This window comes from Panthera pardus, unplaced genomic scaffold (assembly GCF_024362965.1).
Source record: "Panthera pardus isolate Hobbes unplaced genomic scaffold, ASM2436296v1 HiC_scaffold_18, whole genome shotgun sequence".
NCBI classification, from domain to species: domain Eukaryota; kingdom Metazoa; phylum Chordata; class Mammalia; order Carnivora; family Felidae; genus Panthera; species Panthera pardus.
Window position 1 is genome coordinate 18,420,028 of NW_026526743.1, and position 25,737 is coordinate 18,445,764.

Genomic DNA, 25,737 nt, shown 5'->3' on the forward strand with positions numbered 1-25,737 from the left:
CTCAGTTATTGTTTCCAGTTCTGTGGCTTCTGTTTGGTACTTTCTTAGATTTTATTTATTTGTTTTTGTTGAAGTTCTCACTGTGTTCATTCATTTTTCTCCTGAGTATCGTTTTGTGACCATTACTTTGAACTTACTCTCTTGGGTAAGTTACTTATCTCCATTTTATTAATTTTTTTTTCTAAATTTTATCTTGTTCCTTCATTTGGAAAAAAAAACTCCTCTGTTTCCTCAACTTGCTCAACTTTATGTGTTTGTTTCTAGATCTTAGGTGAAATAGCTACCTCTCCCAGTCTTGAAGAAATGACTTTGTGACTTTGTGTAGGAGATGAACCTTTATCATTCAACTGTGCCCTAGTTCTTGATTTTCTCTCATACCTTTTTGATTGTCCAAGCAGCCTGACTTATTCTTGCTTGGTCCCATTTGGTGAGGGTGTGCCAAGAATTTTCAGTGTTTCAAAGGGAGGAATCTCAGTCGACACCTAGTTTCAGGCTGATTGGCAGCAGCTTTTAAATTATGCCAATTTTTACAGTCCTATGAGACAACAGTTATAAACCCTGCTGGCTTCTAAACTAGTTGATCTGTAGGTGTCCCTTGTGTGACAGATGTGAAAATTAGGGCTCCAGATGAGTTTATAAGCTCCATTCTGGAAGTTAACAGTGAACTGTAGTAAGGCCAAGGGAGAACACAGAGGTGGTGCCCCATGGCCTACATTCTCTGAGAGCTCCTTCATAGCCTCTAGATGTGTGGCAAAACTCTAGGATGGGTAGATAGGTCTTTTTCACAGGAAGACTGGGATGTGTTTCAGTCTTCTGTAGAGTGCCCTAGGGATAGTAGCCTACCCGCACTGTCTCTCTAATTGTTTCAGTCCCACTGGGGCCTAGAAACACAAGCCCTACACCCCCTCCCCACAACCAACTACCAGAACCAGGCAATTAAGGGGAATCCCCTGTGTCAACTGGTTTGTTGGCATACCGGCCAGCTTTCATGAGACAGAAGGAGAGCACAGGGCCTGGGTGCATCCATTAGCTTTGGCAGGCGTGCAGGTGAGTGGAGGGCTGAAACACATGCCTGTCAACTTTGGAGGGGCAGCTAAAGAGACAAATTATATCTTCTAAGTTTCACCTTCTAATTGTTTGTTGTTGGTATATAAAAATATACTTGGTATTTGTATATGACTTTGTATCAAATTGTTTTGCTAAATTCACTTACCTCTAGTAAAATGCAGAGTGGAGAGGTTGATGACAGACATGCTTATTGCTATTAAATATAATACTGCTCTAGGTTTTTAGTAGAAATACTATCAAATTAATAAAATTCCCTTTTATTCCTAGTTTTCCAAGAGTTTTGAGCCATGAATGAGTGTTGAATTTTATCAAATGCTTTTTCTGCATCTAATAAGGGGATAATATGGTTTTCTCCTTTGTTGTGTTATTATGGTGAATTACATTGATTGATGTTCATATGTAAACCCAAGCTTGCCTTCCTGGGATAAACCCAGTGTGGTCATGATGTTTATTCTTTTTACTTATCATTGGAAGAAATTTGCTAATATTTTGTTTAGGATATTGTGTCCTTGTTCATGAAAGAGATTGGCCTGATATTTTCCTTAGTTGTGATATCCTCATAAGGTTTTGGTGTCAAGGTGATGCAGGCCTCATAGAAGTTTGAAAGTGTTTCATCTTTTTATATTTTTGGAGCGATTTTGAAAGATTGATGCCATTTCATAATCATTAAGAAATGTTTGCAAGAATTCAGTGGTAAAGCTTTCTGGGATTAGAAGGATTTTGTGCATAGGTTTTTAATTACAAATTCAATTTCTTTCATAGAAAACAGAACAGTTCAGAATTTTTCTTGTGACAGTGTCATTAAGCTTTTCAATGAATTTATCCATTTTATCTAAATTTTTGTGTAAGTTTTGGCCAAAAGTTGTTTTTAATATCATCTGATTATCTTTTTATGCCTGAAAGCAGTAATATCTCTTTTTTCATTACTAGTATTTGTTATTTAGGCCTTCTTCCTGTTTTTTTCTTGATCAGTCTTGCTAGGGCTTTATCAATCTCATTCATCTTTTAAAGAACCAACTTTTGGTTTGTTGGTTTTGTTTTCTATCTAATTGATTTCTGGTGTTTGAGATACTTACCTAGATCTCTAGTTTTTATCCCCCACCCCCTGAAAATATGTATTTAGGCTGGAAATTTCCCCCTAGGTATAACTTACTTGCATCTTACAAGTTTTAATGTTATATTTTTATCTTCATTCACTTAAAAATACTTTATATTTTCAATTGTGGTTTCTCTTTTGATCCATTAGTTGTTTAGACATTTCACTGTACAAATTTCGAATATCTAGTGATGTTCTTGTTATCTTTTTGTCATTTGAGTCTAACTTACTTCTACTGACCAAAAATGTGATTCTGTTCCTTTAACATTTATTGAGACTTGTTTTATGATCTAAAATACGGTCGATTTTGCCAACTATTTCATGTAATTAGAAAAAATATGTGATCTGAAGTTGAGTGCAGCGTTCTACATTACATATATGATTAAGTCAAGTTTATATCATATAGCTCAAATATTCTTTATTGTTACTAAATTTTTGTTTGCATATTGCCTTGTGGATTTGTCTATTTCAACATTTAGTGCTAGAAGGTTTTGCTTCATATATTTTTAGTTTCACACAAATTTAGGATCATTATAACTTCCTATCGAACTGACCATCTTATACAATGGCTCTTGTAATCTCTATTAATACTTTTGGCCTTAACGTTTACTTTCTGTTATTAGTATAGCCACTATACCAGTTTTCTGTTATTTAGTGTTTGCATGATATTTTTCCATGTCTTTACTTTCAACTTTTCTATATCTTTTTACTTAAAATGAATCTCTTAAGAAGTAGATATTTAGGGGCACCTGGGTGACTCGGTTGAGTGTCTGACTTTGGCTCGGGTATGATCTCACGGCTCATGAGTTCGAGCCCTGCATCAGGTGATGTGCTGACAGCTCAGAGACTGGAGCCTGCTTCGGATTCTGTGTCTCCCTCTCTCTCTACCCCCCACGCCCCGACAGCTTGTGCTCTGCCTCTCTCTCTCTAAAAAAAAAATAAACATTAAAAAAAAGAAATATATATTTAGATTTTTGTTTTGGTATTCAGTGTGAAAATCTTTGTCTTTTAATTGCAGTATTTAGTTCATTTACATTTAATGTAATTACTGATATAGTTGGGTTTAAGTTTACCATCTTCCTCTTTGCTTGTTACATGTTCTGTCCCTTCTTTGGCCCTTTTGTCTTGTTTTACTTTTGGATTTACCAAGTATTTTTAAAAATTTTAATTCCAATATAGTTAACATACAATGTTATATTAGTTTCAGGTGTACAATATAGTGATTCAACAGTTCTATACATCACCCAGTGCTTATCACAACAAATGCATTCCTTAACCTCCATCACCTATTTAACTCATCCCCCCACCTACCTCCCCTCTGGTAACCATCAGTTCTCTATAGTTAAGATTCTGTTTCTTGGTTTTCCTCTCTCTTTCTCTCCTTTTTTTTCCTTTACTCGTTTGTTTTGTTTCTTAAATTTCACATATGAATGAAATAATTTGTCTCTCTCTGACTTATTTCATTTAGCATTATACTGTCTAGCTCCATCCATGTTGTTGCAAATGGCAAACTTTCATTCTTCTTTATGGCTGAATAACATCCCATTGTATAGATATCATATCTTCCTTATGCATTCATCTATTGGTGGACACTTGGGCTGCTTCCATAATTTGACTGTTTTAAATAATGCTGTTATAAACATATGGGTGCATATATCTTTTTGAATGAGGGTTTTTGTATTTTGAGGGTGAATACCCAATAGTGCAATTACTGGATCATAGGGAAGTTCTATTTTTAACATTTTGAGGAACCTCCATACCATTTTGCACAGTGGCTGCACCAGTTTGTATTCCTACCAACAGTGCAAGGGTGTTCATCTTCTCCATATCCTTGCCAACACTTGCTGTTTCTTGGGTTTTTTATTTTAGCCATTCTGATGGGTGTGAGGTGATATCTTATTGCAGTTGTGATTTGCATTTCCCTGATGATGAGTGATATTAGCATCTTTTCATGTGTCTGTTGGTTATCCCGATGACTTCTTTGGAGAAATGTCCATTCATGTCTTTTTGCCATTTTTAATTGGATTATTTGTTTTTGGGGTGTTGAGTTGTATCAGTTATTTATATATTTTGGATACTAACCCTTTATTGGATATGTCATTTACAAATATCTTCTTCTATTCAGTAGGTTGCCTTTCAGTTTTGTTGACTGTTTCCTTTGTTGTGTAGAAGCTTTTTGTTTTGAGGTAGTCTCAATAGTTTATTTTTGCTTTTATTTCCCTTGCTTTAGGAGACATATCTAGAAAAACGTTCTAAGGCCAATGTCAGAGGCACTATTGCCTGTTCTCTCTTCTCGGATTTTTATGGTTTCAGTCTTACCCTTAGGTCTTTAATCCATTTCGAGTTTATTTTTGTGTATGGTGTAAGAAAGTGGTCCAGTTTTATTCTTTTGCATGTCGCTGACCAGTTTTCCCAACACCATTTATCGAAGAGAGTGTCTTTTTCCTATTGGATTTTCTTTCCTGTTTTTTTGATGATTAAGTGATCATATAATTGTAGGGTTTTTTCTGGGTTTTCTATCCTGTTCGCCACAATCAGGTGGGATTCATTCCTTGTATACAAAGGTGGCTCAATATTTGTAAATCAATCAACATGGTACATTACATCAGTTAGAGAAATAATAAAAACCATATGATCTTTTCAATAGATGCAGAAAAAGCATTTGACAAAGTACAACATCCAATCATGATAAAAGCCCTCAACAAAGGCCACATATGAAAAACCCACAGTGAACATTATATTCAATGGGGAAAAATTGAGAGCTTTCCCCTTAAGGTCAAGCAAAAGATAAGGATGTCCATTCTTGCCACTTTTATTCAACATAGTACTGGATTCACCAAGTATTTTTTTTTTTTTGCCCAGTATTTTTTAATTATTCCATTTCCCCATCTATTAGCTTATTAGATATGCATTCTTTTATGATTTCGCTAGAGATTACAAAATTAATTCTCACTCATTAGAATATAATATAATATAAATTTGTACTTGTACCATTACCTCAACAATGTGGAGACCTTATAACTTTTTAGCTCCATTTATGCTTCCATCTGTTGTGCTTAGTATTTTTTTTTTTTAACATTTATTTATTTTTGAGACAGAGAGAGAGAGCATGAACAGGGGAGGGTCAGAGAAAGAGGGAGACACAGAATCTGAAACAGGCTCCAGGCTCTGAGCTGTCAGCACAGAGCCCGACGTGGGGCTCGAACCCACAGACCGCGAGATCATGACCTGAGTCGAAGTCGGTCGCCCAACTGACTGAGCCACCCAGGCGCCCCTGTGCTTAGTATTTTTTATTTTAAATATATTTTAAACCCCATAAGACATTATTTTTAAATACTCTAAATATTAATTTAATTTTGCCCACATATTTACTCTTCTGGTAGTTTTTATTCCTGTGTTGCCTTGCTTTCATTTGGGATCAGTTTCCTGCTGCCTGGAGAATTCTCTTTGGTATTACTTTTAGTGTGCTCTGCTGTGGTAAATCCTCTCAGTTTTCACCTGAAAATATTATTTTTTGCCTCCATCTTTAGAAGATATTTTAATTGTGGTCTATAGAAATCTATATATAGAATTCTAGATTGGCAATCGTTTACTTTTAGTGCTTTGAAGGTGGCATTGCATTGTCTTCTAGCTTCCATCATTTCTTTTTTTTTTTTTTCTATCATTTCTTTTTAAAAGTCAGTGTAGGGTCTTAGGATTATCACTTTCAAATTTTGTATCTTTTTCTTCTCTGGCCATTTAAAAACATTTTTTTTATTTTTTTAAATTTATTTTTGAGAGGGAGAGAGAGAGAGAGAGAGAGAGAGAGAGAGAGAGCATGAGCCAGGGAGGGGCAGAGAGAGAGACAGAGACACAGAATCCGAAGCAGGATCCAGGCTCCAGGCTCCAGGCTCCGGGCTGTCAGAACAGAGCCCAACGTGGGGCTCGAACTCATGAGCTGTGAGATCATGACCTGAGCCGAAATCAGACGCCCGGCCGACTGAGCCACCCAGGCGCCATTTCTCTGGCCATCTTTATTATTTCTTCTTTGCTTTTCAGCAGTGTTTTCCTATAAAGTTCCTGGGTGTGGCTCCGTTTATATTTATCCTGTATGGGATTTGAAGGCCATCTTGAATTTGTTGCTTGATGTTTTTTGCCAGTTTTGGAAAGTTTTCATTCAGTACCTTAAAATATTACTTACGTGCCTGTCACTCCTTTGCTTCTGAGTCTCCATTTACATGAATGTTAGAACTTTTCGCTATGTCTTATATATGTCTTGCACTTTTTTTTTTTGTATACTTCAGTATAGATATTTTTCTGTGGTCCCATCTTTCATTTCCCTGATCTTCTTTTCTGTTGTGTTTAATAGATTGCTAACCTTTCTAGAGAATCCTCAGTTTCACAAATTTCATTTTTTAGTTCTAATATTTCCATTTGATTCTTTTCTACCGGTTCAAAATCCTCTTCTTGTCCTCTCCTGAACATATTAATCATGGTTATCTTAAAATCTATAGTTGTTATTAGTAAGAGTGTTGATCTAAGCTTCTCGGTTGTAGTAGTAAGCGGAAACCCCACCCACATTATTAAAGAATCGCAGGGAATCTGGATTCTCATGCGAAATCTCTTGGCTTTTACATGTTGGCCACTGATTTAAATACCCAACCCCCTCCACCGGGGAGGCCAATTAAAACATTTATTCAGGCTGTATCCGGCCAGTCTGTTACTTCTCACCTAGACCATGCGAAAATCGGAAGTGGGCTATCTCACGGTGGCCCCATATCCCCGCTTACGTGTTTAGAAAAGATCCCCTGGGCTGAGGAGACAGAGAGGGAGAGAGCTGGAGGGGAAACAACACAAGTATGACTGTTAATGTGTCTCAGATAGAGGGATTTTAGAAGGTCCTGGGGAGCAGACAGAAACTCTGAATGGTTTTATAGATCTGAGAACAGAGGAGATGTGTGGCCCACTCCTGTGGTGAAGGTGGTGGTGAGATGGGTATAGAAGCAGCAGTTCCAGAGTCGAAGCGTACAGCTTATGCCAAACACAGCCTGTAGAGGTCTCCACATGGGACAGGGACATGACTGAGAGAGCCCCCGGTCATAAGGAGCCAGGTAGAGGAAGGCAGGATGTCTTAGCAAAGACTTGGATGAAACTTTGACCTCACCCACTCACCACTCTCCTCCTTGTCCACTGCTCCTTAGCCGCTCTGGCCTCTACACCCTTTAAATATGGCAGCCATGTCAGGGTCTAGCCATCTCTTGGGAATATTCTTCCTTCAGATATCCACATGGCCCTTTATGTCAATTTATTCAGGTGTTTGTGCACCTTCACCTCCTCGGTGAGTGTTCAGACAGGCCTGACCAACCTCCTTGAGCTCGCGCTCACGTCCATCTCCTCACTTTCTATGCCCATTTCCCTGCTTTACTCTTCACTTGATCTCAGCCAAAAGGCCGAGAAGCGATCCCCTGCTTTACTCTTATCTTTAGTGATTATTAGTCCTCATTATCTGAGGGTTCCATAATTGTGAATCCACCTGCTCGCTAAAATTTATTTGTAGCCCCAGGTCAACCCCCACAGTGGTTCCAAAGTCATTTGTGGACATGCAAAGAGGAGTGAAACAGTTGAATCACTTACTGCACATTCCCAGCTGAGGTTGAACAGGGAGACACTGCCTTCTGGTTTCAGCTATCATACTATTAACAAGTATCCTTTTCATGGTCTGCTTAGTGCCACTTTTTTTGTTGTTGTTGCATTTTTGTACTTTTTGTTGATGATTTCACTATTTAAAATGGCTCCCAGGCAGTGCTGACATGTCAGCCAGTGTCCCTAAGCACAAGAAGGCTGTGACATGTCTTGTCAAGAAAACACGTGTGTTAGAGAAGCATTGTTCAGGCATGAGTTAATAGTGCTGTTGTGTACAAGTTCATTGTTAATTAATTAACAATATATATTAACTAAGAGGCCGTTAAACCAAAATATACATATAGCAAAGTTATATGTTGAGCAGTTGACAGAAAATGTTATGACCAAAGGCTCGTAGGACCTTGCTTAAGTCTGTATGTCTCCTACAAACAATGTTCAGTATTTGCGAATTCAGCAACTTTATAGAACATAACCGCCATGAATAAGAGAATCTACTGTATCTGGTATTGTGTATTATATATTTGTTTATTATCTGTCTGTTCCACTAGAAGGTAAGTCCAAGAGGGAAGAGGCTTTGTCTAACCTGTTTGGGGCTGTGATTAGAATAAGGCACATGGGAGGCATTCAGGAAACTTGTGAAATGAGTGAGCAATGGCATATCAAGCCTGCACGATAATTGTTTTTAATTTCAGTGCTGAGAAGGAGTTTAGGAAAGGGTTTGGAAAGGAGACCACTGAGAAAAATATTTGCTTGTTTAAGATGAGTTGAATCATGCAGATATCTGTGGCAAGAGTCTGGGACCAGCACATGCAAAGGTCCCGAGGCAGGAGCCCTTTGCTTGCCTGATGTTTTCAGAAGGTGGCAGGGAGGCCAGCATGTCTGGGGAGGAGAGGCTGGGGGAGAGGGGTAGGAAATGAGAATGGTAACCAGACAGAATTTATTCACCTCTCCACCCCCTGCACTAAGAATTGTGTACAGAACATAGTAGGTGTTCAGGAAAAATGTGTTGAACGTTCACATGTGACACGTTAATGCCAAAGCAGGGAATGGTAGAGAAAATCCTGAATAGACAAATTAAGTTTCCTCCTATCCCAGCAGAGTGGAGGGCTTGGAATAGATATTAGATAGAGTTGTTAAACTGTCACCAGTCAAATGGGGATTGTGACCTCACATAGCCATGAGGTGAGCTACGATTCAGCCTGCTGCCCAGGGCCGGCCTGGGTTTCATGGGTGACTTCACAATGGCCAGCGTGGTGCCCTGCCCACCGCCACAGTCCCAGTCCACCATGCTAACCACCCTGTGGCTGCTGCTCAGCTTTGCTGTCCCCTTGCCAGGGTTCTATGTCTCCTTCAGCTGTCCCAACGAGAAACAATGCCAAAGAGCCCTCCTCTCGGACAATGACGTCTTCTTGCCCTGCAACTCTTCTGGGTCACAGTGGTACTTCTTCCTGCAAGACGGGACCAGCTGGTCCCACACACTCTCCAGTGCTTCCAACATAGAAATCATACCTGACAGCGGCATTCTCATTCGGAGTCCGTTGCCCTCCCAGACGGGTTTCTACCACTGCCAGGACAAGGACGGCCTCCAAGTGGTACAGTATGAGATTGACTTCCAGGATGTCAGCACCCTGCACATAACACACAAGGGACTGGGTCAGAAGCCCCTGCGGAACGAGAGCCTGAGTCTGGGTGGCAAAGGGATCGTCTTCACCCGCTGGGAGCCCTGGCAGGACTGTAACCGCTGTGGGGGGCTGGGCGAGCGGAAACGCCTGGGGTACTGCTACATCGAGGAGCCCCTGCAGGAACCCATGCCCTGCTGGCTGTATCTGGGAGGTAGGAAGGTGTGGTCCAGCCGCATGCGGCCCGAGATGCAGGTGGACGCCTGCCACGTCCCGTGCACGGCACTGATGTCGGATTATGTCCCCTTTGACAACTTTGAGATCACTGAGGAGTCGGGATCCGTGTGGCTCACCTGCCCCCTGGGATCTGTCTACAGGTGATGGAGACAGGCACCAGCCCTGCCCTTGGCTCCTAGCCAGGGTGCCCCAGGCTGGGAGCCTTCATGATGAATTCCTGCAGAGGGGAGGGGGCCCACATGGTCAGCTTGCTCTCTGCTGGCCTCTTCAGATGTGCCTTTGGTAAGAGCCCCCTGGCGCCCACACACAATTGAGTCACACAGGTAGAACAGGACCGCTGACCCTTCGGGAGGGCTTGGCCGATTCTGTGGCCGCTCCTGTGGTCGGCCATGCTGTGGATGTGGCACTCATCAGACACCCCTGCGGAAGCCCCCAGCCTGGGGGTGGGGGTGGGGGGTGGACAGCCTGGGGTGGTCAGGGCTGGGATGGGAGAAGCCCACGTGACTAATGAGGCTATGCCGGGGGAAGCTCAGAACACTGTGGGACCCTGAGACCTCTGCTCATTGGGGAGGATCAGAGAGCCCCGAGGAGAGGAGGCTGCCCCGGGAGGGTACCCATCAGGGTCTGCCTCGCAGAACGCACACTCATGTTCTTGTATTCCTGCCTGGAGCCCCTGGGAAATCTCCCCTTGGCCTGTCTTCCCTAAGCCGCCCGCGCTGATGACCCCAGTGAGAAGAATTACAACCACTCACAGCCCTGCACTTTGGCCACGGGCTGCATCCCAGCCCCAGAGCCAGAGCCGTGGGCCCCAGAGGGGCCATTTACAGATGAGGAAGCTGCAGCTCTCAGAAGGCACAGTCCTTGCCCGGGGGGGTATCCACGGTGGCCCTAAATCCTGCAAGCTTGGCTGTAGAGTCCCTGTGCCCTCCAGCCCCGCGTGCCAGGGATGGCCCCTCCCTTGAAAGGTGGGGGCCCCAGCAACCCCTTGGGGCCTCTGTAGCCACAGGCTCTGTCAGTGTGAACCCTGCCACCTCCATCTGGTTTGCTTTCCCTTGTTCCAGCTGTGACCTCTGACCTCTTCTCCTTCTCACCCTGTCTCCATGGTGTCCCTTCCTCCTTTTCCCCTCCTCCTTTAAGTATAAAAGTAACAGCTACTCCCTACAACCCTCTCCCGCCACCCAGTTCAGAAGTGCAGGAAAGGGCACAGGAGCCTCTCCTCTTACCTGGACTGGGCCACCCACTCCACGCCGCTTGCCAGACAAGGGGTTCCTGGCTGCCAGTCACTGGGGACCTGAGATAAGAATCAAGGGAGATCCCCAGAGGCTTTAGGAGTTGCCGGGTCTCAAGGGAGCCGAGTAGAGTGGCATTTCCTGTGAGGTTTACATCTTGGCCTCTGGATTCATCCAGACCTGGGCTCCAATCCCAGCTCTGCCGCTTTTCCAGCTGTGTGACTTTGGGCCTGTGGTGTCGCTCTGGGCCTCAGTCTCCCTGTCTGTAGAATGCGGGTTGCATTCATTTCCTAAGGCTGTCACAACACAGTACCACACACTGGGTGGCTTACAACAATGTAAATGTATTCTCTTGCAGTTCTGGAGGCCAGAAGTCCAAAGCCAAGGCGTCACCAGGGCCACGTGCCCTATGAGATGCTGGGTGGAATCTGTCCTGCCTCTGCCTAGCTCCTGGGAGTGGCAGGCAATCCTTGGCCTTCCTTGGCTTGTTGCTGCAGCCCCCCGCACCCCCCCATCTGTCCCTGTCATCACTCGGCATTTTCCCTGTGTGTTTGGGTCTGTGTCTCTTCTCCCTTTCTTTTTTTAAAATTTATTTAATGTTTATTTTTGAGAGAGAGAGACAGAGCGTGAGTGGGGGAGAGACAGAGAGAGAGGGGGACGCAGAATCCGAAGCAGGCTCCAGGCTGTCAGTCGGCAGAGAGCCCAACGCAGGGCCCGAACTCATGAACTGCAAGATCATGACCTGAGCCAAAGTCGGACGCTTACCCCACTGAGCCACCCAGGCGCCCCTCTTCTCCCTTTCTCAAAAGGACACAGGTTGTATTGCATTTAGGGTCCAGGGATTTACTCCAGTCTGACCTCGTCTTCACTAATTACATCTGCAACACCCCAATTTCCAAAGAAGGTCACGTCCTGAGGTTTAGAACACGAATTTGGGGAGGACACGATCCAACTCAGTGCAGAGGTCTTGGTGGGCCCGGCCTCTCGGGCTCATTGTGATGTCTACGGGGCAACTGCCTGTCCAGACGCAAAGCCCCACCCTCTAGTGGGTGTTCGTTTTCGCTTGCATGATGACTGGCCCTGTCAATGCCGTCTGTTGGGTCTCCTTTCTGTTCCTCGGTCACGACGGGCTGAGAAGTTGCCAGCACTGAAAGGAGATGAGGGAGCCAGCCCTGTGTGCCGAGGCACAGCCCTCCAGGCAGAGGGAACAGCCAGGGCAATGGCCCTGAGGCAGGAAGGTGCATGCTGGAGGACCACCTAGGAGGCCAATGTGGCTGGGGCAGCCTAAGTGAGAGACAGAGTGGGGAAAATGAGGCCCGGCCAGGAAAGCGGGGGGGGGGGGGGGGCAGTGGGGGGTGCGTTCTTGCTGATTCCTCCAAGTAACCCTCAGAGGCAGGTATAGTCACACCCCCCGGTTTTCAGATGAGCAATGGGAGGCTTGAAGAGCTAGAGGCATTTTCCTGTCGCAGATTGAGTGGGGGTGGGGCTCTGAGCTCCCCGACACCCGTCCCCACCTTCCCCCTGCTCTGTAGCACTCTTGGAGGGCATGCCCTGTGCGCTGTTCCCCAGGGAGGAGGGCGCCGCTGTCCCCATCTCCTCTCAGACACCAGTCCCCCACGTACCCCCCGGGGCCACAGCAGCTGACCTTGTCCTCCTTTGCAGGCCCATCCTCTGGGAAGCCGACAACATCCCCCTGACCTGGCAGAGCCAGCTCTCCAGCCAGGACTTGGACACCATTCTGGAACCTTCCAACGGCGGCAAGCAACTGCGGGTCTTCCAGCCGGCCATTTACAAGTGCTTCGTGCAGCAGGAGCTCATGGCCCGGTTCAACCCCGTGCCCTTTCTAGGCACGGCGGAGACTCTCAGGGAAGAGGAAGGCGGGCCACACCGGGGGAAAGGGAAGACCCAGGAGGGGAAGGCCAGCTCCATCCTCAAGGGGCTCAAGTTGCTGCTGCTGCTGGGCATGGTCCTGGGCCTGCTGGGGGTGCTGCTCAAGATCTTCCACCCTTCCCAGGGCAAAAGCAGTGACCAGGTGCTGCTGGTGAAATGAAGCAAGCCCTCTGTGCCCAGGACACTTGGCCTCCTGTGTCTCCATCACTTTAACTGTCCTTCCCAAGGCACTTCCGGGGAGGGGGGGGGCGGCGGAGGCGGTGCCAGCAGGTGCAGAACAGGCCCATGGCCGCAGCGAAGGCTGATGAGCTCTTCCCTGTTCCAGGTCCTGCTCTGTTAACCCCTTAGCAATCCCCGTCCCGCAGATGAGGAAACTGAGGCAACTACTGTCCAGTAATTGGAAGGTGGGGGGTGGGGGCGCTCCAGTTTGAGCTCAGGTTGCCTGGCTCAAGTCTTGTGTTCTTCACGGGGAGGACGGGAGAGATGGAACTCACCATTTTCAGGGCGAGTCTCTGGGAGTTGGTAAACTGTAGCCACCTTAGGCAGCTTATTGCATTCCCCCGAGGACAAGGGCTGAGACAGGATGGGAGGGGGTGGCGGGGGGGGGGTCACACCCCGACCTGCAGATCCGCACTGGGCTCTGCCTTTCCTTGGTCGTCCTTGCCCCGCACTCCCTCAGATGTGCTGAGGGCTTTCAGGCTTAGCCATATCTGTCCGAGGCAGAGGGTGTTCCCAGGGTCGTAGCCCCGGGCCGCCGGACCTGTGTCACCCCTCCTGGCTCTTGCAGTGGAGAGAGAGCCCCAAGAAGGAGAGACAGACCCGTTCTACCAGGACAAGGCGCCAGGCCTGGCCCAGCTGACCCACGGGAGTCACCAAGCCTAGTTGTTCCCAGAAATTATATACACTGTTCCGCAGAGTGCAAGAGTGAGAAATAAAATATTAATGCCTCGTAAAACTCGTTGCCCTGATATCCCACTGGACAGATCTGAAACTTCTAGAACAGAGCTTCTGCCCCTGAGCAGAGGGCAGAGCTCACTCCTCGCTTACCAGACACTGTTGCCAAAACACTTAAGGCTTCACACGGTGCCCACAGACGCAAAGGTTCCTGCAGAATCGGGAGGACATTCGTGGAGAACTAAACAGGGTCCGTTGGGAAACGGAGGCAGAGAATAATGATGACAGTAATGGCAAATATTTGTGAACTTCCTGGCATGATCAGAACTCACACCCTTCATGAACTTTATGTCCTCACAGCCACCCATGAGGCTGGGGTTCCTCCGAACCTTGTTTTGAAATAGTTTTTTAACATTTATTTATTTTTGAGAGACAGAGAGAGACCGAGTTCGAGCGGGGGAGGGGCAGAGAGAGAGGGAGACCCAGAATCCGAGGCAGGCTCCAGGCCCCGAGCTGTCAGCACAGAGCCCCACACGGGGCTCGAACCCACGAACTGTGAGAGCATGACCTGAGCCGAAGTCGGACGCTTAACCCACGGAGCCACCCAGGCGCCTCCAAACCTTGTTTTGTAGTTGAAGACATCAAGGCACAGAGGGCTCAAGCACCCTGCCTGAGGTCACACAGCAAACTTGAGATGGGGCCAGCAACGGGAGAGTGAAGGAAGACCTTGGGGCCCTCCGACCAGCTCCCCAGAACCCCCGGTTTCCTGCACCCGCGGCAGCACATAGCGCGGTAGCCGGGGGTGGAACAGCCAACGCCAAGCACAGGCTGCCCCCAGGCCTGAGGACCACAGTCCACAGCCAAGGCAGTCCACGTCCCCCGGCGGCAGGCAGACACTAAGGTGACCCCCGTGATTTTCACCTCCTGGTGTCCACGCTTTGTGGGGTTCCCCTTCCCGTCCAGTGTGGATGGCACCGGTGACTTGCTTCTAACCACATTCATATTCATATTCTTACTGTTAAGGGGTCAGAATGTCACCCCTGGATGAGGTTACGTTGTATGAGACTCTGTCTTAGCCTCCCGGATGCAGAGAGGCTCGCTGGCCGGATGAGGTCAGCAGCCATGGCGCGGAAGCCCGCTTGGTGCGAACCGTGAGCGGCCTCTAGGAGCCACAAGTAGTCTTTAGGACCTGAGGTGACAGCCCGGGCCTCAGTCACACGGTCCCCAGGAAATAAACTCTGCCAACAATTTGAGTAAGGCCGGAGGCAGGTTCTTCCGTCGAGCATCCTGATGAGAACACAGCCTGACCAACACTTGGACTGAGCAGAGGACCCCAGGGAGCCGCATCCAGACTCCTGACCCCTGGACACTGGGCTATCATGCACGTGTGTGGTTTTTTGTTTTTTTTTTTTTTAATTTTTTTTTTTTTCAACGTTTTTAATTTATTTTTGGGACAGAGAGAGACAGAGCATGAACGGGGGAGGAGCAGAGAGAGAGGGAGACACAGAATCGGAAACAGGCTCCAGGCTCCGAGCCATCAACCCAGAGCCTGACGCGGGGCTCGAACCCACGGACCGCGAGATCGTGACCTGGCTGAAGTCGGACGCTTAACCGACTGCGCCACCCAGGCGCCCCATCAAGTGTGTGGTTTTAAGCCACTTCGTGTACCGCCATTTGTTATGCAGCGGTAGGCAACAAACGCCCCCCCCCCCCCCCATAAACCCCGGTCCCCCTGAGGTCCCCTGCAGCTTCAGCGGTGACGCAGACAGTTGCCTCCCCTCAGGAGCCAGGCCGGCAGCTGGGCAGCTGGTGCCCCCGGGAGCAATCCTTACCCAAGAGGGATGGCGGTGGGAGCCACAAGTCCGGGGCGCATCCAACACCTTCCCTCAGGCTCTTCAGTGACACCGACCTTCAGGTGGGCACAGCGGCAACCGGCCCATCTACGCCTGTTCATCAGGTGGGCCCCTCTCGGGCCTTGCTCTCCCTCACTTCCGCATCCCCAGATTAGATTCGGCAAGTATTTTCTCAGCCACATGTTCCCCTCTTGTCTCCTGGGACATGGATGTTAGACCTGCTGCTGTCCCACGGGTCCCTGAGGCTGTTGATTCCCCACCGCCCCCCCCCCCCACATCGTCTCGTCTCTTCAGGTCGGAGAACGTCTGTTGATCAAGTTTGCTGTCACCTCCCTGGGTCCTCTCTGCTGGGTTCTTCCGTCCGTCCAGTGAGCCTTTTCCTTTGGCTAAAGTATTTTTTGGTTCTCAAATTTCCATCTAGTTGTTCAGACCTCCTAGCTCCTTGCTGATACTTTCTTTTTAACAAGAATTTCTTTTTTAATGTTTGCTTTTGAGAGAGAGACAGAGCATGAGCAGGGGAGGGGCAGAGAGAGAGAGGGAGACAGAGAATTGAAGCAGGCTCCGGACTCCAAGCTGTCAGTACAGAGCCCGACGTGGGGCTCGAACCCACGAACGATGAGATCATGGCAGAAGTAATCCAAGTCACTTCTAAGCTAGAGCACTTAATTCCAGAGCAAAATACTCTGGAGTCCTCTTTCGTCTGTGCAGAACCCATAGCCCTTGAGATGGAGGGTGTTCTGCCAGCCCGGGTCGAGGTATGAGCAGAGTTCCAGCTGACCCACAATACACATGGCACATAAGTTAGAAATAAACTTTTGTTATTATAAGCCGTAAGGCTTGGGGGATGTTTGTTACCACAGCATAAGCAGCCTATCCTGACTGACACACTCTCCTTCCAAAACACTTGTCACTTCTGCGATTTTTCACTTGCTTTTGTCGCCGTTGGGCTAATATTTTTCTTTACCCACTGAACTGAGAGCTCCATGAGGTCAGGGATATTTTTTGTTGTTGTTTCCCCACTGTATCTCCTACTCCTGAAACAGCTGGAACATAGCAAGAGTGTCAACTGACTGAAGGAAGAAATCAATGAGCCATAATCCTAGGAGGTCAGTATAATTATCGCTATTTTACAGGGATGAAATGGAAGCTCAGAATGGTTGCATTGGTTGCTCAATGACACATGGCAGGAAAATGGCAGCGATTGGATCAGAACCTAGGTCTCCGTTCAAAACTTGTTCTGAGTACTGTGTACTTTCCTGGACAGGAAGGCCTTGGGGTGCTAGGTGTTAAACTACCTTCTCAAGGGTTTTCAGCCCTACCTCCAATATCTCTGCATTGGTGACATTGAAGGACAAAAGGCTTGGGGCGCCTGGGTGGCTCAGTCGGTTGGGCGGCCAACTTCGGCTCAGGTCATGATCTCGCGGTCTGTGAGTTCGAGCCCCGCGTCGGGCTCTGTGCTGACCGCTCAGAGCCTGGAGCCTGTTTCAGATTCTGTGTCTCCCTCTCTCTCTGCCCCTCCCCTGTTCATGCTCTGTCTCTCTCTGTCTCAAAAATAAATAAACGTTAAAAAAAAATTAAAAAAAAAAAAAGGACAAAAGGCTTGGGAATCTATGGACCACTGGTCATCTCTGGAATGAGCCACAGCTGGCCAGACAAGGCAGGGAGATGCAAAGTGAGGGGGTGTTTGTCAGCTGTCTGCCCTTCGTTTTACCTCTTTTTAAAACAACTTCCCTTAGTTGAGTGCTTAGTCTCTGCCAGGCACTGTGCCAAAAGCTTTAGGATCATGAGCTCACAGCATCCTCACGACCATCCCAAGTGATTTTTTTTCCCACAGGAGGAAACTGAGGGCTAGAAAGGTAAATCTACTTGCCTACGGGTACACACTTAGTGTATCAATTACGGCTGCAAAATAAAAACATCCGCCCAAATCAGGGATTTAAAATAGTAAGAGTCTATGATTGCTTACAAGTCTAGCGACCAGCTGGGTAGTTCGGGTCTCAGCTGGGATTATTCGTGCTTCTCTGATCAACAGCGGCCTGGGGTTGGCCCTCCAGTCTTGGCTGAGGTGCCTTACGTGTGCAGGAGTCGGCCGTCCAGGCTGGACCAGGTGCCGACAGTGGGCTGGGGCGGCTGGGCTCTCCACGTGGTCTCATCCTCCAGCAGGCAGAGAGCCAGGCTTGTCCACAAGGCGGTGGGAAGGGTCCAAGAAAGTGGACAGAAGCTGCAGGGCCTTTTGAGGCCCAAGCTCAGAGGTAGCATTTGACCAGGGACTTGGGCAGAGTGGCCTTGGCTTGCCATCCATGTGCCTTGAAGGTTAGGCTTGGGGAAGACCCCAGGGCGAGGCTGGATTAAATAAGATCTGTTATCTACTGCTGCAGGAGAAACCATTCAAAATGCAGTGGTTTGATACGATTATTTCTTTACCTCTCCATTCTGTAGGTCGGTAACAGGCTGGGCTCAGCTGGGTAGTTCTTCTGGTCTACCGGGAGCTAGATGGCTCTGCTTCAGGGGCTGGGTGGCAGTTGGCTGGGGAGCCTTCGGTCTCCTACCCGCAGCAGGCTAGCCTGGACACGTTCACGAGGTCATGGCAAGGCTGCAGGAGAGCGAGCGGAAGCTGCACAGGCTAAGCTTAGAAGTAGCACAGCATCCCTTTCTCTGTGTTTTATTGGCCACGGCAAGTTACAAGGTCAGCCCAGATTGTAAGCGTGAGAAAATAGACTCCATCTTTTGATGGGAAGAGGAGCAAAGTCACACTGGCAGAATGCATACAGGGAGGAGTGATGGGCTGCATCCTTTCTGTAATCGCTTTACGTAGGCAGCAAGGAACACGGCTGGGCTTCTAACCCAGGAGGAGGAAACTAACTCTTCCCAGCTGTATCGCTCGTGTTCCTTTCCTTAGCTTCCGCACCACCCCATGTGTTCCCCCTCTGTGTTGTTTGAGCCTCCAATAGCCTTCTGTATCAGTCAGAACACCTTTGGCTGCAAGTACCAGAAATCCAGGCAAAGTGGTTCAAGCTCAGAAGGAGTGTGTTGGCTCTTGGAGTGGAGAAGTCCAAGAGCAGTTCTGCTTCAGGCACAGTTAGATCCAGGTGCTCAAACAGTGTCCTCCCACGTTGTCTTCACTCCACTGTTTTCTGCACTGCCTTAATCCTCAGGCAGATGCTTCCCAAGAGATGAGGGCAGCTCCAGGATTACATCGCAGTGGAAGGAGAGCATACCTCTCACAACGACAGAAACAACGGCAGAGAGCTCACTGTGTGCCAGGCACTGTTCTAAGCACTGGGCAGGTGGTAACTTATTTAGTCCTCACACCCCATGAGGTTATCATCATCTCCAGTTTACAGATGAGGGAACTGAGGCACAGAGATTAAGATCCATGTCTAAGGGTTCACAGGTAATGAGTGGCCAGGCCGGGAGCTGAACCCAACGAGGCTGCTCCAGAGTCCTTGCTCTTAACCACTTCACAGAAAAGTAGTCATAATAGCAAGCCTTATTCAGAGAAGATACTCTGTGCCTGACATTGTTGGGAGCACCAGGACATAACGGTAATAATATCCATTGAACCATTTAAACCTTCCAGCAACCCTATGGGGTAGCACTGCTATTACGTCCATTTTGCAGATGGGGAAGGTGAGGCACTGATAGGGTGAATAAGCCTGAGGTCACGGGTGGGGCAGCGAGGAACTGAATCCAGACAGTGGAGTCCAGAAGCCGTATCTGCTGTCCCCAGCGTCCCTCTTCTGAGCCAGGGGTGAGGTCAGCCTCTGAGAACTTTAGGAAGGGAGGTGGAGGGGGGCCCCAGGACAGCCCAGTCTTTCCCCTCACCGTGTCTGTGTCTCCCTGCTCTCCCCTCCACCCACAGCCTGGCACAGCCTTCCCAGAACCCGCTTGTGAACAGACTGACCTAATGCAGGCTGGGCCAGAGGGCTGAGTCCTGGCAAACGGGCAGTGGCCGGGCCTGAGTCACCGGGCAGGGCTTGCCAGGGCCCGGAGTGGCGGCGTGAGCCTGTGCCAAAGAGGGCACGGGCTGAGAGGGACGACACCTGGTGCCACCGGGCAGCCGCAGTTCCTTCTGAGCCCGTGACCTTGACACCAGCTAGATCTCTGCAAAACAGTCTTTGCCCACCGCCCCGACGGGGAGCCTGGGCAAGACGCCAAGTCATTTTTTAATGCATTTATGAGAAACCGAACGTGGCTATTTATATCCTTTTGATTTGTCAACCGAGAACTGGGTGAATATAATGACATCTCATGAGCAGAATGTGGGCGTCACCGCCCGCCCCTTAACAAAGACAGCAAGCATGCTTGGCTACATGGGCTCCTCAGGTTCCCAACCTGCTGGCACGGGGAAACTGAGGCTCAGAGAGAGAAGGTCACTTGCTCGTCGCCTCAGCTGGGACATGGCAGAGCTGGAAATGGATCCAGGAAGACTCTTAACCCGCTCAGAAAACCTGTTCGGCTGTGTGGTCGGGACCCATCTACCCCACTGAGGACAAAGCTTAGCTGTTCGTGGGAACCTTCGGGAACATTCCACCTGCTTTACGTTTCTTCTTCTGTCTCTCATCCCACCCCTCCCTCCTCACTGCCTTCTTTCCCCTTCAGTGTGAAGATGTGCTCTTCTCTCGTCTCTCTTTCCTGCCTTCTTCCCCTCCTTCCTTCTTCCTTCGCTGACCTTCTATCAAGGCAAGAATCACAGCGCTAACGCTAACTGGCCTTAGAGAGGGCCAGCTGGGCCCTGAGTTCCCCACACGAGGAGCTCGCCGGCCTCAGCGGACTCTCTGCGAAGTGCTCCTACTATTGCCATTTTACCGATGCAGGCGCGTGCCCAGTGGCTCCTCCGTGGCGGTTTGCTCTGCACTTGTGCGCAGATGTGGCTCCTGCGGCTGAGATTCAAGCCGAGGGCACTGGAAGTGAGCCACGTAACTGTCCACCTTCGGGCAAGCTGATGTTTGACTAACGTTACGCTGCAGTGACCCTTCGTGGCCGCAGGTTCCCACGGGGGATCCCCGGTGCCACGGCCTTTCATGGGATCCCGCCCTGTGCCTGCGGGTCCCCTCCCCGTCCCTGTCGCCAGGAGGATCGAGTGAGTTAATGCACGTGTAGTGCTTACGTAACAGCGCCCCAGCAGGTCTTAAGGGATAACCTGCTTCAAGTCCACGAGCCCCTGGCTTGCGGACGTAAGTCCCTTGTTCTGTAGAAGAACTAAGAACTTTCCTCGAGATTTGCAGACCGCTGGCCTTGGGAAGTGAAGGCCCACACCTCCCCAGAAGAGAAGGCATGACCACATTTGAAAACAGCCGTCCCTGATGCCGAGTCCGTTCTGGGCCGCGTGGACCTACGACGAATGGCCTTGGCCGCCAGCTTCTCCCGCACGCAAGCCCCTGCCCTCTTCCTGTGCCTTCCGCGTTAAAACCCTCCGGCTCCCCCTGGACAGGGCAGGTGGTTTTGAGACATCAGTCCACCATCTTCCCGGGTTGCCCGCTTCCTGAATAAAGCAACCTTGCCTTCCCACCCTCACTTGGGTCTCGAGTACTGGCTTTAGAGCGGCGAGCAGCCGAACCCGAGTTTGGAATCAGTTCTCGGCCCTGTAACACTTAGAGCAGCGCCTGGCTAGAAATGTGCTTCCGAGTGTTGGTGGCGGCAGCTGGTGCTGCTGTCTTCACTGGCGGTTTTTGCAGAACCGGCCTGATGCTGGGAGAGGCCCCTGTGGCTGTGCCCCTGTGGGCCGCTCCTCGTCTGGTGCGTCCAGCCGGGGTCTTCCCTGCAGGCAGGCTGTCCGGCTCCACCGGCCTCGCTCATCGGTGCTGATTTTGCTGACCCCCATCCCGGATACCAACAGTGGGTGTGGATGCTGACGTGAATGAGCCGGGCAGACACTGGGGAGCCCACGAGCAGAAACTGCCGGCTCCCAGATTCACGCCTTCGGGCCTCATTTCCTTTTTTTTTTTTTAATTTGTAAAATATTTATTTATTTACTTAATGTTTATATTTGAGAGAGAGAGAGAGAGAGAGACAGAGCGCAAGCAGGGGAGGGGCAGAGAGAGAGGGAGACACAGAATCCGAAGCAGGCTCCAGGCTCCGAGCTGTCAGCACAGCGCCCGACGCGGGGCTCGAACTCATGAGCCGTGAGATCATGACCTGAGACCAAGTTGGAATGTGCAACCGACTGAGCCACCCAGGCGCCCCCCGCCCTCATTTCCTGACATAGCAGCTGTGGCCTCTGTGCCTGCCACCCCCTCCCTCACCCACCATCCACCACTTCCTCCCTCCAGACACAAGCAGTAGTCACGGCGGCCTGTCACCCTTCCATCACCATCTCCCCATCTCTTAAGATGTTTATGCCTCTGGGTTTTGATTCGTCAGTGTCACCCGCAAAGCCATTGACTTCCTGCCCCGGGGGATGAGGATTCGTTTCATGCCGTGTCCTTCCTGACAAAATGACTCGGCTCACCGTCCCTGGGCCTCAGCTTCCACATCCGGAAATGAGAACAACAGCAGGTACCTACCTCACAAGGTCGTGAGGGTCACAGGGATGAACCCCGTAACGCCCTTGGAAGAGGGCCGCGCCTCCCGTAAGGGGGTATGCTGGCTATTGTCGTTATTATAATTGTCATCCCTTAGCTTTGTAAGTCCCAACCACAGACAGATCTCCATTTCCCCTTCCTGCCTTTCCTCCCTGGACCTGGCGACTCTGAGCCACTGAGGACAACACCCTCGGCTGGCCCCCCAGCAGGAGAGAAGGGCGCCGTCACCAAGAAAGATCCAGGCTTCTGCCCGATTTGAGCCGACATTATTTTTTTAAATGTTTATTTCTTTATTTTGAGGTGGGGCAGGGGCAGAGCGAGAGGAAGAGAGAGAATCCCAAGCAGGCTCCGCACTTGTCAGCTCAGAGCCGCTGTGGGACTCGATCTCAGGAACCCTGAGATCATGATCTGAGCTGAAATCAAGAGCCTGACACAGAACGGCAGGATCACGACCTGAGCCAGTAACAGGAATGGGACTCTTGACGGACTGGGCCACCCAGATGCCCCGAGCCACCATTGATTTGAGCATCTTCCACAGCAGTGGACTCAATTTCCTGACTCTCCGTAGGCTTTCCCTGTACCCCCCCCCCAACAATGAATTACGAGAATTTTCAAACCTACAGAGAAGGTGAATGAATTTTACCATGACTCCCATGCACCTATCTGGATTCTACACTTGTTAACGTTAAAAAAAATTTTTTAATGTTATTTATTTTTGAGAGAGAGAGAGGGACAGAACACGAGTGGGGGAGAGGTAGAGAGAGAGAGAGTCCAAAGCAGGCTCCAGGCTCCGAGCTGTCAGCACAGATCCCGACGTGGGGCTCCAACCCACAAACCGCGAGATGGTGACCTGAGCCGAAATCAGACGCTTAACTGACTGAGCCACCCAGGGGCCCCTTGTTAACAATTTTCTACATGTGCTTTATCACGTACCTATCTGTCCATCCTCTATTTATTCAACCACATGATTTCTTTGCTGGATTTTTAAATGAGTTAAAGTGAAGTATTTTCAAGCAGACATCTGCACTTTTAACTTCTAAATATCTTAGCATCCATATCACTAATTAGAATTCAATCCTTACGGTTTTTAAAAAAAATTTTTTTTAATGTTTATTTATATTTGGGAGAGAAAGAGAGACAGTGCATGAGCAGGGGAGGGGCAGAGAGAGGGAGACACAGAATGTAAAGTAGGCTCCAGGTTCTGAGCTGTCAGCCCAGAGCCCAACGAGGGGCTCGAACTGGCTCAGATCATGACTTGAGCTGAAGTCAGCTGCTTGGGGCCCCTGGGTGGCTCAGTCAGTTAAGCGTCCGACTTCGGCTCAGGTCATGATCTCGCGGTCCGTGAGTTCGAGCCCCGCGTCAGGCTCTGTGCTGACAGCTCAGAGCCTGGAGCCTGTTTCAGATTCTGTGTCTCCCTCTCTCTGACCCTCCCCCATTCATGCTCTGTCTCTCTCTGTCTCAAAAATAAATAAACGTTAAAAAAAAAAAATTTTGAAGTCAGCTGCTTAACCCACTGAGCCACCCCACCCAGGCTCCCCACGGTTCTTTTGTGAGGTGAAATTTGCATACAATGAAATGCGCAGATCTTCAACGCAGGTTACTGGGTTTTGATTGGCACATAGACGGGTCATACCAACCCCTATTGACACAAACGACAGTTCCATCACCCCACAAAGTTACCTGCTTGGGTCATCCCCACCCCACCCCCAAAGGCAGTCATGGCTCTGATATTTTTTTACCTTCACTGTCAAATTATCAGGGTCGATGACACGTACGTTCTGGGAGTGACCTTCACCAAACTTTATGGGTTGGTGGCTAGAGTTTAAAACATAACGACTCTTCCCCTCTGAAGACTATGGAAAGCATAATCAACACTATGATGCCAGCAGTGGCTGGGCCGGGAGGGAATGGGGGGGCTCTCACGCTGACAGCCAGGACCGTGTCTGGTGAGGGCAGTGCTCTGGGCACCGAACGGGCCATACTGTTGACGTTCCCATGCCGTCCCGTGTGCACCACGCACTCTGGGTGTATCACGTAGGCTGCTGCTGGCTGCAGGTAAGGGAACAAGAGATTCCAAATACCTTAAAAACTAAAGGCCTTTATTATTTTCCCAAACAGCTAATCTCACCAAGGTAGGGAGGTTGTACAACGGTCAGCCCACCTGTTGAACGGTGTTCTTGCGAACGGTGTTCACGTTCAACAGTGTCGAACGAAGATTCCTCGGCACGTGGGCAGTGTCTTCCCTTAAGGTGGCAACATAGCTGCCACTGTGCCAGCCCTCATTTCCTCTAGAGGCAGAACACAACAGCCTTATACTTCCTTTTGCTAAAATCCTACTCTGCCCGTCTCCCCCCTACATTTTAAGTGTTTAGCCTCTCCGGGTTTGCTCTTGGGACTTAGTGCAAATCCTGCTCTTGGCTTTGAGGATTATAGGCTCTTCAAAGTGCTGGTGAAAGAAACTGCAGAAAGAGAAGCAGAAAAATGATCTTTCTTTGCAGCTGCAGAAAATCAGACACTCCTCGGCAACGTAAAACTCCCCTTGCAAATACTTTTCGGAGGCCATACAGACTTCAGAGATTGCTACGTCTTGTGAAAGGCAGCTCCAACCTTCCAAAATCTGTAATTCTGATTTGTCTTACTTAATAACTTATTGCCCTGGGAATAATACTTAAGTGGGCATGTAGATTTTGAAAAGGCTAAATATTTGTGAGGTGTTTTTTTGTTGTTGTTAAACCAGGGGAGTGTTATTAGCACCCCCCCCCTTTTCTCCCACGTGGTGGGAGGGCAAAACCAAACACAGACTCTGTCGTGATTCTGCTTTAGACTAAGAGTTCGAGAAAACAAAATCCCACCATCAGTTGGTGTTTCCCCACGCCGCCGTACTTTCTGTGGGAGGCGGAAAAGGGAAGCGTCTTTCCCTCGCATTATTTTTTAAGAGCAAAACCATTTTCCTCCAGAAACCTCCCCTAACCACTTCCCAGCAGACTTACCCTCACGTGTTCTTGTCTAGTTGTGAGTCATGGCTCCTTCCAGAACCAGTCACTGACCGGGAGACTGGGGAACTATGACTGGCTTAGACACCTCCCCGAAACACATGGACAGAGCTAATAAACAAGCTAAGACAATCAGGGCTCAGCCTACCAAGAAGCGGGGAAATGGGTTAGCACAGTAATAATGCAGATCCCCACTTCCTGCTGCTGGTCGCATGGCTGTTTCTGTAGGCACCCCACCTCTGGCCTCGCACTTTGCTTCTGCTTTTTTGCCTCAGGTGGAGCGAACCCCAAACAGTCAGGCCTTGTAGAAAAGGAGCCTCTAGAGGGGACGTGACTTCTGAGCGAGGGAAACACCTGCCCACATGCCTCAAGGGGAAAGTACCTAAGCTTGGCTGCCTGCATATCTTTGAGGCTTTGTTATCTTGGAGGCTACGGAAACCCAAACTAGCTTAAGCACCAAGGGAACTTACTGATTCTTACAGTGAAAAAGTCCAGCGGGAGGGAGTTTGGGTTTCAGGTATGGCTGGATCCAGGTGCTCCAACAATCTCAGGACTGTACATCTCTCCTTCTTTCACCTTTTCTTCCCCCGGTATTGATTTCGTTTTCAGGCAGGCCCTCTCCTCCCCCGGCAGTGCCAGCCTGCCAGCCTACCAGGTAAGCAACCACGGCAGCACAAAACTCAGCGTTCCAGTAGCTCCAGCAAAAGTCCCG

At 48.9% G+C, this 25,737-nt stretch overlaps 1 protein-coding gene and 1 long non-coding RNA gene across 4 annotated transcripts; one reads left to right on the plus strand and one right to left on the minus strand.

Moving 5' to 3' along the window:
- Positions 1-5,986: 5,986 nt before the first annotated feature.
- FAM187B (family with sequence similarity 187 member B) lies at positions 5,987-12,943 on the plus strand. The gene is made up of 2 exons (XM_019423180.2): positions 5,987-9,782; positions 12,534-12,943. Exons 1-2 carry the CDS (start codon positions 9,013-9,015, stop codon positions 12,919-12,921), a joined length of 1,158 nt encoding a protein of 385 aa, XP_019278725.2. The 5' UTR covers positions 5,987-9,012; the 3' UTR covers positions 12,922-12,943.
- Positions 12,944-23,118: 10,175 nt separating this feature from the next.
- LOC109251515 (uncharacterized) lies at positions 23,119-25,312 on the minus strand. 3 transcript variants are annotated; one of them, XR_002073553.2, is made up of 4 exons: positions 25,023-25,312; positions 24,161-24,320; positions 23,547-24,081; positions 23,119-23,315 (listed from the first exon to the last, which is right to left on the minus strand). It is a non-coding gene; the product is annotated as an uncharacterized LOC109251515 (long non-coding RNA). The 3 variants fall into 3 exon arrangements; XR_008423469.1 differs by having other exon boundaries at positions 23,547-23,671; positions 23,772-24,081; positions 24,161-25,312; XR_008423470.1 differs by having other exon boundaries at positions 24,194-25,312.
- Between the last annotated feature and the right edge of the window lie 425 nt (positions 25,313-25,737).

Coding starts and splice junctions, on each gene's coding strand:
- FAM187B (XM_019423180.2), top strand. CDS start 9,013: ATGGGTGACTTCACAATGGCCAGCGTGGTGCCCTGCCCACCGCCACAG. Junction 9,783..12,533: donor CCCCTGGGATCTGTCTACAG/GTGATGGAGACA, acceptor CCTCCTTTGCAG/GCCCATCCTCTGGGAAGCCG.